This window comes from Cygnus olor, chromosome 9 (genome assembly GCF_009769625.2).
Source record: "Cygnus olor isolate bCygOlo1 chromosome 9, bCygOlo1.pri.v2, whole genome shotgun sequence".
In the NCBI taxonomy this organism is placed as follows: domain Eukaryota; kingdom Metazoa; phylum Chordata; class Aves; order Anseriformes; family Anatidae; genus Cygnus; species Cygnus olor.
The window spans coordinates 16544351-16557609 of NC_049177.1; the positions used below are offsets into that span (position 1 = coordinate 16544351).

Genomic DNA, 13259 nt, shown 5'->3' on the forward strand with positions numbered 1-13259 from the left:
GCAGACTTTCTGTGCATATGTTTTTCTCTGTGCATTACTAACCCTTTCCATGTCCTCCCGCAGCGAGTTTTTCTCGGCCTTTACCAGCAAACCTAAGATCCCTCGCACTCCTGAAGTGCAAAGTGCCAGCCCCAGAAAGGGAAAGATCCCGACCATTGCCCCGCAGTTTTCTCAGTCTGGTCCCCAGCAGACAAGCCGTCCGAGCTCCTCAGGATCATCCACAAGGAGCAGACAGAGTAAGTGGAAAAAGTCACCCTTCTCCTTGTCAGCGCTTGGGATGGGAAAGGAGGGAGTTCTGCAGGAGCTCTCCAGGAATGAAGTCGTACGCTACGAATGTGCCAGGAGTATATGACATTGTACTTGTCATCTGCAGGATGCACAACCATGAAATTATATCCTGCTGAACACTGCTCCTATTTCCAGACTGTCATGTGAACAGTTGGAGACATGCTTTTTCCTGTCTCTGGGTGGAGAAAAGTGGCTCAGAAGTATGGGGGGAAGCTTTTAGTCTCAGATTAGACGTTCTCTGGATGTCATTAGACTGTCTTCTTTTCTTTAGACACTTGTTCACAGTATAACTTGTCTAACGTTCTTGAATTTGGATCCCTGGGTGTGTCTACACTGCCACTGAATGTAGACCAGATGTCCGACGGTTCAGGAGATGGGCTCAGGGCAGCCTAGCAAGCAGACTGCCAGGCATGGTGTGCTGCTTGTGGCAGTCGTCATTCTGCTGGAAACTTGGATTTGAGAACCGTATGGATGTGTTGTTGCTTGCAGAAGTGTAAGCAATGCTAGGTTGCAATGGGCTCAGAGGAGAGGAAGGCAGGGACCTGAGGTTGGAGGGGAGAGATGGAAGCATGCTTTAGGCCTGCCAGCGTAAGCCCAGTAAAGTGGAAATATTGGTCTCAGATGCTTACACAACAGTAAGCATGTATGGAGATCTGGAGGGTGTGTAAACTGTGTTTTCTCTTTTCCTTCTTTTTTTTGGGGGGTGAGGGGTGGGCAGGGCGGGGAGGTAAGGGTAAAAAAGATGAATTCTTCAATAGTGAATAAGCTTTTTCTCCAGAGTGCAGAATGGTCAAGCTGGATTCAAACATACCCCTGGGGCTGGACTAGCTGCATTCAGGTATATCCCTGGCGCCAGCAGCAATAAAAATGGAAGAAGCAATGTGCTATAGGTTCATATTCCAAATGTATCATAAAAGTTTAGTGATGATTATCACAACGTAACATCAGCATTACTCTTTAGCTGTAACTGTTACCTTTAACCATTTAACAACAAAAAAAAAACAAACAGGAAACTAATATCACTTTGTAAACCCGCCCATGGAATTTGAGGTGGGTGCTTATCATTAACTTTTAATTACAGATAAGGAAAATGATTTATAGGGAGCTGAAATAATGTAGTAAATCAGCAACAGATCAGGAAGGAGCTTCTTGAGCCTTCAGTATTGCTTGCTTTTTGTCATTTCACGTGGTTGTACGTATGAGGAGATTGTGTGGTTTCATTTAGGGAGTACAGGTGAGGCTTCATAGAGGATGTCCTTAGTGACTAAGGGAGATTTTGACCTAGCAAGTATTTGCTTGAATAGTCCCGTGCTTAGGTAATAACTGCCAGCTTTTTTAGCGTTACTTTTGCTGCGTATGCCCTATGTTTTACCTCTGTCATCAATGCTTTACATTTCCTGTGACAGGAGTTCCGTTCTGCCCTGGCTGAACATGATGCTAACAGCCAAGAGTCCGTGCCTGTTACCTGTTAAGCTTCATTTCCAAAAACACTAGTGCATTAAAAAGGAGAGAGTATATGTGTGCACACAAAAACTTCCACATGTTCTAGTTTCTCCAGTAGAGCTTTACGCTCCTGGGTGTCTGTGTCCTGTGAAGGATGTGACACACGTATGGTTGCTTTCGTAGGGATATGAATTAAGTTCCTTTTCCAGTGGCACAGGGTATAATCTATCTCATTTTGAGGTTAACTTAAGGAGAGTTTAATCAGAGTTCTACGTCATTTGTGTTTCTCTGTTGATACAGTGTACGTAACTTGTAAGGCCAGACTCCTGGGCTCTCTTAATTTTTAACTTTTGTTAGATAGGATTTGTCTCACAGTGTACCTGTAGGCATCGTGTACTGGGAACATTGCATCTTATTTTGTGTCTATTTAGCTTTTCTCCAGAGTTTTTCATTGGGGTTCCAGGTAACTTGCTTTCTATCTGTCCACAGGTTTCATGAGACAGACTTGGAGTCAGCAAAAAAAATGTTAAACTCTTATCTTCCTGCCAAGAAATAGCAAAGAAATTGTTTTGCAAACAAGCTGCCATCCACCCTATGTATATCTATTCTGTGTTGTCTGCTGTCATAAGGCACCTATTAGTTACTCTGCATCTTGCAGGGGCTTTCACACAAGTATTTATGGTTTGGAAAATTGAGAGGCTAGTGTTAAGGACCTGATTTTTAAAGGACTTTAGAAAGGCTTTAAGCACCCAAATCCAAACCCTGGGTTCTAAAATTTAATTCCCTTTAAGCTGCTGCTTGAAGGTACAGGGAGGCGTCTGAAGCAGGTGAGCCCCTGATAAAGCTCTGTGCTGTTATTCCTTTAATTTCCTAGTTGACTTTTGTAGATGAGTTGGAAGCGGTGTCAGATGCACAGATCTAAGCAATTAGTAGATCTCAGCAGTTGCTGCCTTCCATTTGCCTCCTGAGTAGGTATGTTGTCTTTTACATGTTAAAAGAGACTCTGTCCTTCTGGAGGATTGTCTTTACTTCGTGGATTTCTTTGTATTTCTGGAGAAATAAGTTTATATAGCTCTGGACAGGATGAGAAAAAGATTAGTTTCTGATTGCACTTACTTATACTTAAAATGTGATAGCTTATTTTAGAGACACGTTTTAGCTTGTTTTTTAAAATTTATTGTAGGTGTACTTACTGGAAATAAGTTGCTTTGACACAAACCTAGCTGAACTAGCTGGACTGCTGTTCTTGGAGTGTGGAGTGTGTGGAATGCCTGAGGAATGCAGAGGAAGCACAGGTACTTAGTGCAGCTACAGGCCTGGGGACAGATTCCTGCCTGAGATGTAGCCCGTTGTTAGTGGAGTGTTAAAGCTGTACCTTACAGCGAAACTGAGCTCCTCAAAATAAAACCAGCCATGTTGGAGCTTTCTGCTGAATCCCCTTCCTAGCTGTTATGGGGGTGACACAGTGGCTATAGAAGACAAAGTGGACCTCCAAATCTAGACTTTTTCAGCTGTGCTTTATGTGCTCAATGTGGTTGGGGAAGAATGATTTAATCTACCTCGTGCGTTACTCTGCGTCTGTTCCAAGCACCTCTTTATGGGCATGCTAAAGGTGTGTGTGCATTGTCCCACGTCAGTTCTGTCCAGGGCACAGTGAAACTGGAGTGATAGAAAAATCTGTACCAGAAGAATGAGGAAGGATTTTATCAGGAGTGTGACGGGGCCCCGGTGGCTTCCTGCTACTCTAGAAGTTCTTTCAGTGACCCCTGACAGGTGGCTACTGTAAGCACATTCTGCGTTTTGAAGTTGCAGTACCAGTGGTTAAGGTGCCTTTGTGTGTGTTCTTTGTGGTGGTTGTGTCACTCTATGGATCAAACAAGTGTACCCTCAGGCAGCTCCTGTCTAGTGATAAATCCTGCTTTCAACTGACAGACTTTTTTTCTTTTTTTTTTATCTCTCTCCCTGCAGGCAGCCAGTCCTCCAGGAAGTGAGAACAGTTCCTTTCCTCAAGAATCACCTGTCACTTTACTGAAGGGCAAAGGAGGCTTCCTGTAATGAGCTTTACTGGCGACCTACTGAGAAGAGGTTATTAACATTGCACGGCGTGTGCCCTGCATGGTGATTCAGGGATTATCTGATGGGATGCATCTGTAGTCATCTCTAAAGCTGGCTAAGACAAAGGCCTTGTTACAATTCAAGGTCTCAGCAGGTGCCCACAACTGATACGGTAGATGGATATATAGTCCCAGTGTCTCTGATAGTTTATTCTGAAGTGACATTGCTACCTCCAGAAGAGTCTCTTGCTCTCTGCTTTTTTTGTCAGAGTAAATGGCCTTTGGAGGTGGTCTGTAGGGCTCAGCACAGGAGTCTGGCCAAGCAACTGTCTTGTTTACGTATTGCTTGCTGAACAAGTCTGTAACTTGATTTATTTAAATTACGCTGTTGTGAATGAGTTAGGGGATATCTGTGTTCAAAGGATCTGCATCTGCACTGGGAAGGAAAGTGTACACTATCTGTGTAGAGCCTCACTGCCTGGAGCAGTTCTATGTGGAGTGAGATCTGTGTTTGACCACCAGAGACCGAAGAGAAAGTATTTTATCAACTTCTGATTGTCCTGAGGCACTTGAAAAACTGTGTGCCAGTGCCCAAAGCACCATCCATCCATGCTTATCTCTGAGGATCTGATCAGCAGGTTTATCTGCAGCAATTATTCCTATTCATTCATTTTTTTCCCCTTAGTTTTGTTTCTTAACATTTGTGGAATGAATAATTCATTTTCCACTGGAATTAAGAACTTTCTTCATTCATAGGAGAAACCATGAGATGTGAACAGATTAGAAACAATGTTCTCTTCATGTGTGGCTGTGGACAATGTTCTTTGGTCTTTGTCATATTTTAAATTCTTCACTTCTGAACAGTGATTGGTTATGTCTTTATGGAATTTATGCTGGTCTTCAGTGAATACAAAGTGCTGGGTAGGCAAGGGAAATCAGGAAGCCCTTCGCTAAATCAAAATCCAGCAGTTAGTTCTACCAATAAATTATGAAGACTGCACTGTTGGTTGTTCTTTCCCTCAAAAGTAACAGTGATCAGGAAATGCTAAAGACTTTACCGGGGGTTAATTTTCAGCAACATCTCCTCATATGATGCAGCTGTTAGGACAACAGCAAAAACTTTTCTAGAAATGCAGTTTACCTTGGAGCTTGGCTGCCAGTGAGGCAGAAAACATTGGAAATGGACTTCAAAAGCAAATGCTTTAGCAGGTGAAAAAGGGAGAAGCCAAAGCTTTTGTTTTGGAGTTCCACCTTGAGAAACAGAGGAACCCAGCCTAAAAAGTCAAGCAACTCCAACAGTGACAGTTGCCTCCCCCTTGAGTAAAGAGTTGTGAAGCCACCAGTCATTTCCATAGGAACAGAAGGAAGCTTTATGCTTGTGATGAGGCCTTGAGTTGTGCCTCTTGGTATGTGATGGCAACTGAATAGGCAAGGCATTTCCTCACTTGTTGCCATGAGACCCACCAAGACCAGTGATGCTGCGTCAGCTTTTTGTAGAAAGGGATCCAACAGACAAGCTCCTCTAACCGCTTTGGATAACAGACTTCAAGTTGGAATTAAGATGTTTTGAAGGACAAGACAGTTGGAAATCAGGTTGTATTCACGTGAAACTTTCTGCTCAGGAGCTGCACAGCCTAACACAAAGCAGGCAGGGTATGGGTGTTGCTTTAATGCCCCAGCTGCATAGGACAAAGTAATTATAGACACCTGATAGTCTTTTTCTTGTAGATTACCGTGATAGATGAATCACAGAAAATCTCTGATTTGTGCTTAGACTCACCCACCTGCTCTCAAAGCTGATGCACATGGTTAATGGAAAAAATGTCCTTTGATTTACAAAAGGGCAGCAATAGAAGGCAGCCATAAGAACTCACCTAGTAGTTTTGCATGGTAGGCAGTTTTTCTTTATCCTCTGAAAAGCTATCTTTTTTCCAGCCCGTAATATCAATGGGCAGGTTGTTAACACTGAAGTGCTAAGCAGGTTCATTTGTAAATGTGGATACATCGAGTGCCCCAGCAGTTGAATTTTATTTATTTCACAGGGGCGTTGAGTTTCATGTTTGAGCAGACCTGATTCTCTGAAATGCAGAACAGCCTTTGAAAAGAGTTGAGTGCAAACTATTAAGAAAAAAAAAAACTCACTGGGTTTACCATTAGGTGAGGTTAAAACTATCACTCTTAACTCAGCTGAAAGTAGGTGCCCTCCACCAGATCAAGATTAGCGAAAAGCAAAATGCAACTCACAGATGAGGAAAACTGAAAGGAACAAGCTAAAGTGTATGTATTTTTGTGTTTCTTACACAAGCCTACTGCAAGGCAGAACTCGACGTGTATGTTTTTTCATGTTCAACTCTTAGGTATTTTGGAGGGAGTACAGAGTTTGAAAACTGTGAGAGTATTTTTATATTAGTGTTTGAGAAACTTCATTTTCCAAGTACTTGAGAGAGAAACTATGTATATGCTTTGAAATAAAGTACCAGCTGAGCAGTAATTTGTGAGGCTGACAAAGTAACCTGTTCTCTGTTTCTCTGTGTTGCTCACAAAAAGCCCCTGCGATGCCAGTCAGAAGGTTTTGAAGCTGATGTTAAATGCTTAATCTCCCTTTGTTAGTAGGACACCACTATTCAGGGTTGAGAGGTCTCTGGATAAAAGGTCAGTAACATGCATATAGCAAATTCTGCACCTCGCTCTTAAAAGTTGTTAGGTACTTTTTGTATCTGTCATGCAGAGGCTGCTGCTAGATACAACACCATCCTGGTAAATCTGTAACAGGAACAGTGGAAATTGCCTCCTGAATGAGAGGGGAGTGATTGTACCTAAACTGGCTGCAATTTTATTTACAATAAGCAGGTGCAGTAATTGCACATAACACACAAAAAAATCCCCTTCAGGTGTATGTGTGACCGAAGTGCTATATGATGCTAACATGCTTCTTGCGTGTAACCTCTATGTTCAGTGTTAGTGAGGCACAGAATCATAAAGTACCCTGAGTTGGAAAGAACCCACATGGATCATCAAGTCCAACTGCTGGCCCCACACAGGACCACCCAAAAATCAAACCGTGTTTCTCAGAGTGTTGTCCAAGCGTGAACTGTGTATGTCTATTGAAACTTGCACGTAAGGCTCATTCTGTACAGTTGCTTTAAAATCATCTGGTGCTGACCAAGTAAAAATGCTTCTGAAGGGACATAATTTTTCTTTCTGTGATAGGTTTGTTTGGGGTTTCATGGACTTTCAGGATGTGCGTTTTTTTTGCATTTTGCAGTTTTATTATTGACAAATTCTGTTTCAGCTGCTTTGTCTCCACCTGAATTGAAAATGCGTCTTCCTTTGGTTCAGCGTGGCCTGCCTCTGCTGTCAGCATTGTTTGCCCAGAAGTGTTGCAAAGCAGGTATGAGCCACACGTTGTTTTTGGTCTCTGAGGAGAGCCCAGGCGTGTAGGATGCCACCATTGACACTGTTTGGGTGTCAGAGCTGTTATTCCTGGGAGGGATTAAAAGTGTGGGGGGAGACAAGCAAGGAAGTTCTCTGGAGCCAAAATATTCCTCTGTTGGGGAGGGAAAATGGTTGTTTGGTTTGTTTTTTGAGATGTTTGCTTTAAATAAAGTTCACTAGTCTTTAAAAAACACAGCAGAGGTAACAGCGTAGGGCTGAAAAGCACTGCATTGCCTTCATGCACATCTTGGAGCAGTAGCAGGAGGAAGGCAAGCAAGCTACCTTCCTCCCAGGTATTTCCCCCAGGCCCTTCCTCCGAGGAGCTTGAGTTCATCTTTGAGCCAGAACTTTTGGCTCACACGTAGTTGCAGTCTGGCTCAATACTGGGACAAATCATTTCCCAGGAGAGGAAGTGGGGGGGAGCAGGGAGGTGCACCTTGCTCAGCAAGCCGATCTAATCGTGGGGTGTTTGGACCAAGCCCTGCAAGGTTTGGACACACCTGGTTATGCCATGTGGCGCGCTCAGCTCAAGCTGGTGCATGGGCTTGGCTAACCAAGAGGTTAGAGATACAGTCTTGCAGGTCTCCACTGACCTTGGTGGGAACTAAGTATTAAAATACCTCTGTGACTCAGTCGTGTGGCCTCCTGCACTTTCCTAACCTCTGCTATTCATATAAATCAAAAAAGGAGGGGGACTCTTGAGAATTCAGTGACAGGTGAGAAACAAGATGTTCTGGGGCAAACAACACAGACTTGAGACTCTGCTCTTCCACCTAGGTTGTATGGGAATCTGCTACTAACATATTTTAAAGAAATTTCTGGGTGCAGAGCCCAGGGAGGGCTGTGTTATCGGACCAGTAATCCTTCTACCTGGCGCCTTGTCAGTGGTTGGTATCTGGTGTTTCAAAGCAAGTTTCTTTCCAACTCCAGGCTGCATTCTGCCCTGCGGAGGAAGGGCGTTGTGTTCAACTACACGACCATGATCTAAACTTCCACTCCTTAAGGATCCAATGCTCTCCAAACGACAGGCCAAGTGGCACACCCTGAAACATCTAATAATTTTCTGGAACATGCCCTTTTTAGTTCTCTCAGCAGTCCTTTCACATAGTCCAAGTTCCCAAGAAGCTATGACATTGACTTGTTGAAATGAAAGTGAAAAAACTTCACACAAAGTGTCAGAAAGCAAAGTGACAGCTTTAAATGTTTGCCTTGTGCTTATCTTCTTCAAATATGCGAAATGCTGATCTGGTATGATTTTAAGTCCACAGTTTTCGGGAGTGTCACTTACTTTGCTCACTCTGGGTACGAATGACCTAGCACTGTAATTAAAAAGATGGCTTCCACTACCTCTCGGTGTTTTCATTTTACAAGACTTTAAAGGGTTGCTTCATTTTATTTGTTTTCCTTTTGGTAGCGCTGAGAGCTAATTCCAAGTAAAAGAGCAAACGGGGCAATAAGGAAGAGTGGATACCACAAACAACAGCATTCATCCTGCATGTGCTTGAGGTGCTTTAAGTATTAGGCTGTAGCTGACAGCTACGACTGCTGTGGCCATCCAAAAATCAGACCTACCTACTAAGGGATTTTTAGCAGGCAAGGACGTTTCCCCCTGCTGATCCCAAGGAAAAATCCTAGATCAAGATTTCGTTACAGACATATAGACTACTTTCTCTGAAGAGTGAAAAAGTCGAGCTAACAGGAGGATGGGATGTGAGTGCTGGAAATAGCAGCTCCGTGCCAAGTGATACAGTTCCTCTTTTGGTCTGCCATGTGCCGCTCTGACGGCCGTAGCCCTTGTCTGGATCCGGTTGACTGTTGGCAGTGGTTGAATGCTTCCCGAGAACAAATCAGTTTATTGTTTGTGTCTGTTCATGCACTGCCTTTGGGACTGTGGTTAGTGTCGGTAGCAAGAAGCGGGGCCATCAGCACCAAATGAGCTCTTTGTCAAGCAGCACGCCTTGCTGACATTTTTACCATTTTCTCCAACTGCTTTTCCCCGGGTTGAACAAGCAGACAACTTGTTTGTTTCTGTTAACGTGGCAGACCGTGGCCTATCGTGATTGCCCACGAAACTCTTTCCTCTTTCCTCCTCTTCCAGCAGCTGGGAAGTGAAATGAGGTGGCTCTGGGACTCGCATGAGATGGCCGTATGTCGAGTCAGCCCCTTCCAGCCTGACGCCCTGCAGAAACTGGGCTGTGTGGAACTGCCACCATGTCCATCCCCACTAACTACATCACAATCCCCATGCTGGGGGCTCCTAGCCACGAGCCAACACCTCAGGGAATGGTCCACAGGCAAAATGCACTTCTCCAGGGTCCCATCAATGCTGGCTGCAGCACACGTCTGCTGTCCTGTTTCTTCCTGGATCCAGGGCCCTGTGGTGTGGAATGAGAGAAAAATAATTTGGTTTTGATGCATTTTCCTCAAAGATTAAAAGCTCTGAGTAGCCAAATGTTTGCTTCCTGTACCATCGTTTAAAACCTCAGCACCGTAAGATGATTTCTCTAGGCCTTGTGACTGAAGGTGCTGCTGGTGAGGACGCAGCTTTTGCCAAAGCTGTGCTGAGAATTGCAGCGAGGGCTGAGCAGCTGCCAGGCTCCACAAATCCTCCTGGAGCTTCCAAGGCCCTCTGAAACCACGCTTTCAGCAACTAAAGCAGAAGCCAGTGCCAGCACTGTATGCCACCTCCCAAGTCACCCTGAAATGGCAGCAATGAGAACCGATTTCAGGGTGAGTCCCAGCTGGGTGTCTTGGCCCCCAGACCCTACTCCTGTAGGGCAGAGACCCAGGCTTTTAACCATAACCAACCCAGGTGATCTTACACCTTTCTGGTGAGAATAACACATTTTTCACAGTGGATTCCACAGACACAAAAAGATGTCCGTGCTGTAAAATTCATTACGTTCATTACTTGCTGTCTGTGAATGAGTACATCCCATATTTCAACTGAGTTCAGCTTCCCCCAAGTGGTTGTGAGGAGACAGATGATTTTCCACCAGCACTCTCTTCACTGAAAGCAGAGGATGGCTTGAATCTTCATGGAAAACTGTTTTTTTTTTTATTCATGTGCCTAAAAAATGTGGATTTTCAGAAAAATTAGTCTCTCACACCTCAGTGCCTGCACAAAAATCTGGCCCTCCATCCTGCTTCAGTGGCCTTTCTGGAGAGCATCCGTGTAGCTTCCTGTCTCCGCTTCCTTCCCTCTCTCTAACGTTTTGGTTTGGTTTGTGTTATTTTTTTCTTTATTTTTTTCCTGTGATGGGAATTGTGCTGTAGGGCTGGTTCGTGCTCGTGTTACAGAGGTGAGGGAGGCTTTGAGAGGTGCTCATCCCACAGCAGCGCAGGCCTGGTCGCACCAGCAGAGGAGAGCTTTTCCACCTCCAGCTGGAATTATGCAGGAATCTCCTTCCAAATGTGCTGGGGCTGATTAAAATCTCTCATTACCTTTACCTTCTGACTTCTGACGCCAGTTCTTTATGCAAAACCATTTACTAATGAGAACAGTTTAGGGCGAGTCAACCACTGAAGTGTTACAATCGTGCATTACATTCATGCAGCCAGGGGTGAGACCTCTGTGCTTCATTAGACACCTCTCCATCCATTCCTGGACAGCAAGGCTGGACAGTCGTGGGGTGCTGGAGGAGTTGGAACCATATTTTGTTGTTTTAATAACCCCTCCAGTTGTGCTGGGCAAAGCAGTAGGTCACAGGCTGCCTTATCTTATGTGACTCGGACTGGCACTGCTGCTCGGCGTGGTTACGGGTGCTGCCCACACGTTTTTTTGAATGACCTTCCTCGGGGCTGCGAGTGTGGTTTGTACCAGGAATGTCCTGTCCTGGCTGGAAAATCGGCCCCTGGGGAAATGTGTCCTTGCTTAGGCTTGCTGGAGATGACGGTGGAGGTGTTATGGCCACGAGCGTATGGGTGCGGGTCTGCGCTGACCAGCTGGGCTCCAGCTGTGCACCAGAGGAACGGGACGGCCGGCAGCAGAGGCTGCTGTGAGGCCAGCGCCCTGTTACTCAGCACAGGCCAGTTATGGAGAGAGTAGGAATTGGGGTTTCCTTTAATCACGTGCGGGAGATCTGAGGACACGTGCCCTGAATGCAGTGAGAGGTCTTGGTCTTGGGCTCCCTCACAAGGAGTTCCCACCAGGCATGTCCAAACCCCATTTAGGCAGGAGGGATGCTTACCCTGACAGCAGGCAGTGCAGGACACGGACATGGAGGGGTTTTGTGCTCCCAGGTGTGGGGACTCCGGGGAAGGCTTTTCCCTCAGTGCCTGCTGTCTGTCTTTTCACTGTGTGCTGGAGCTGGATCAAAGGGAGAAAAACTGCTCTGGGAGGTGAAGCTCCCTTTGCACCAGTTCAACAAAGAGAAGTTTCTGCTATCACAGCAGCTCTTCTGCATCAGGTTTTCTCTGCCTGCCCTGGTTTAGCTCCTGAGCCCTCGCAGGTTCCTTTTTGCCCCAAGCCTTGGAGCGGGATATCAGGTTTTAACCACAAAGAGCTTTTCTTCTGTGTCTTACCTCGAACTGGGGCTATAAAGCAGGAACTGCCCCAAACACGCTGCTGCTGGTCCCAGCTTTCTGTGCAGACTTGTGCCCTGAGACAAAAGGGGAAAGCAAAGAAGCTACAGGCTCTGGTTTGCTCGTGTAGCACCAAGTCTGCACGAGAGCTGCTTTCAACCTGTTTTATTACCTAATGCCATTTTTATACGTAATTAATTTTTCTGCATGAATTATTTTAGAGCAACTCAAATCTGGTGGTAGCAGTTTGCCTTGCACAGCTTTAAGCGTACATGCAGCGATGAGTTTCTGTCAGGCCCTTCAGGGAGAAGGCAACGTGATGTCCCGGTGCAGGAGGGCCTGAAGCATTGCAAAATGCCACTGGAGGTGGTTCATGGCCACCAGGTAAGAGCAGGGAGTAGAAACTACCACCACACCCACTTCCAGGTCTTCTTGAACATCACAGAGAGGTTGAGCAATAGGGCTGCGACTGGGTGCAGGGCAGTTGTCCCCAGTGCAGATAGAGCAGCTTGGAAGTGTCTCCTTATTTTAACCCCTTCCAGCCTGAGACAGTTTTGCACCTGCCCAAGGCTCGAAGATCCCAGGAGGCGGAGATATGGGGCCAAATCTTGCTGGAGTGCAGGCAGCTGGGGCTGAGCGGGGTCCTGGGCACAAGTGCTGCAAGGATGGAGGGCGGGAGCTTTACAGACAGCCCTGCTTTAATCCTTATTATTTAATTTAGGGTTGGCATTTGTCATTGGTGTGGGCGACTTGTGATCCCTCAGCGTTGCTGCAGGTGTTATCACAGCAGGGCGAGCAGAGCTCAGGGAGCGGGTGCCCTGTGCATGGGCAGGGTGCAGGGCAGCAGGGAGCACTGTGCCGTGGTGCTTAGGGGGCTGCAGCTGGGAACTTAAATCGTTCATATAATCATTAGCAGCTTATACTTACATTCTTTTCCCAGCACAGCATAAAGCTTTTATTTGTGAACCTGAAAACTGATTTTTTTTGTCAAGATGGTGATGGGTCATCTCCCCTGCTCGCGTGGTTTGGGTAGGAAGCTGGCAGGGAGAGCTCCCACATCCTATTAGGGTGACAATGAAATTGCAAAACCTGTGATCCTGCTCTCTGCTTGGCCCCGGGGCTCCTGCAATGCCCAGGGGGCTGGCAGTGGGCTCCGTGCACTGGCAGCTTGACCTCAGGGCCAGGAGCCTGGCTTCTGGGTGACCTTTGCCAGGTTAAGTATTAAGTACAGGTTGCCAAACCCTCTCCTTGGCTTCTGGGTCTATAAAATGCACTTTTGCTTTTGTTGTGGCTGTTTCACTTGAGATAGGAGCTGAAGAGGAACTCGCAGCTGCTGAAACCTGGCAGGCACCCTGAGGCGAGGGCGGCTGCCATGCACACCTCAGGCCCTCAGACAACAAATTCCTCCCCAAATTCCTCCCGTGGAGGTTTCTAGATTTCTCCTTTCTCACCCTGTTCCTTGAAGGGCACAAACCAGCCCAACTCCTGGGCTGCATCTATTTTCCCCTCCAAAGA

The 13259-nt window shown here is 46.0% G+C and overlaps 1 protein-coding gene across 4 annotated transcripts in view; it reads left to right on the forward strand.

The window, feature by feature from the left end:
- ARMC9 (armadillo repeat containing 9) overlaps positions 1-6964 on the forward strand; it is a 65504-nt gene extending 58540 nt beyond the window's left edge. For all 4 annotated transcript variants that reach the window (XM_040567835.1, XM_040567834.1, XM_040567837.1 and 1 more), the window contains 2 exons: positions 64-236; positions 3700-6964. In XM_040567835.1, coding sequence (XP_040423769.1) covers positions 64-236; positions 3700-3722 — 196 coding nt within the window. In that variant the 3' untranslated portion in view covers positions 3723-6964. The remainder of the gene's footprint in view (positions 1-63; positions 237-3699) is intronic.
- Positions 6965-13259: the final 6295 nt, after the last annotated feature.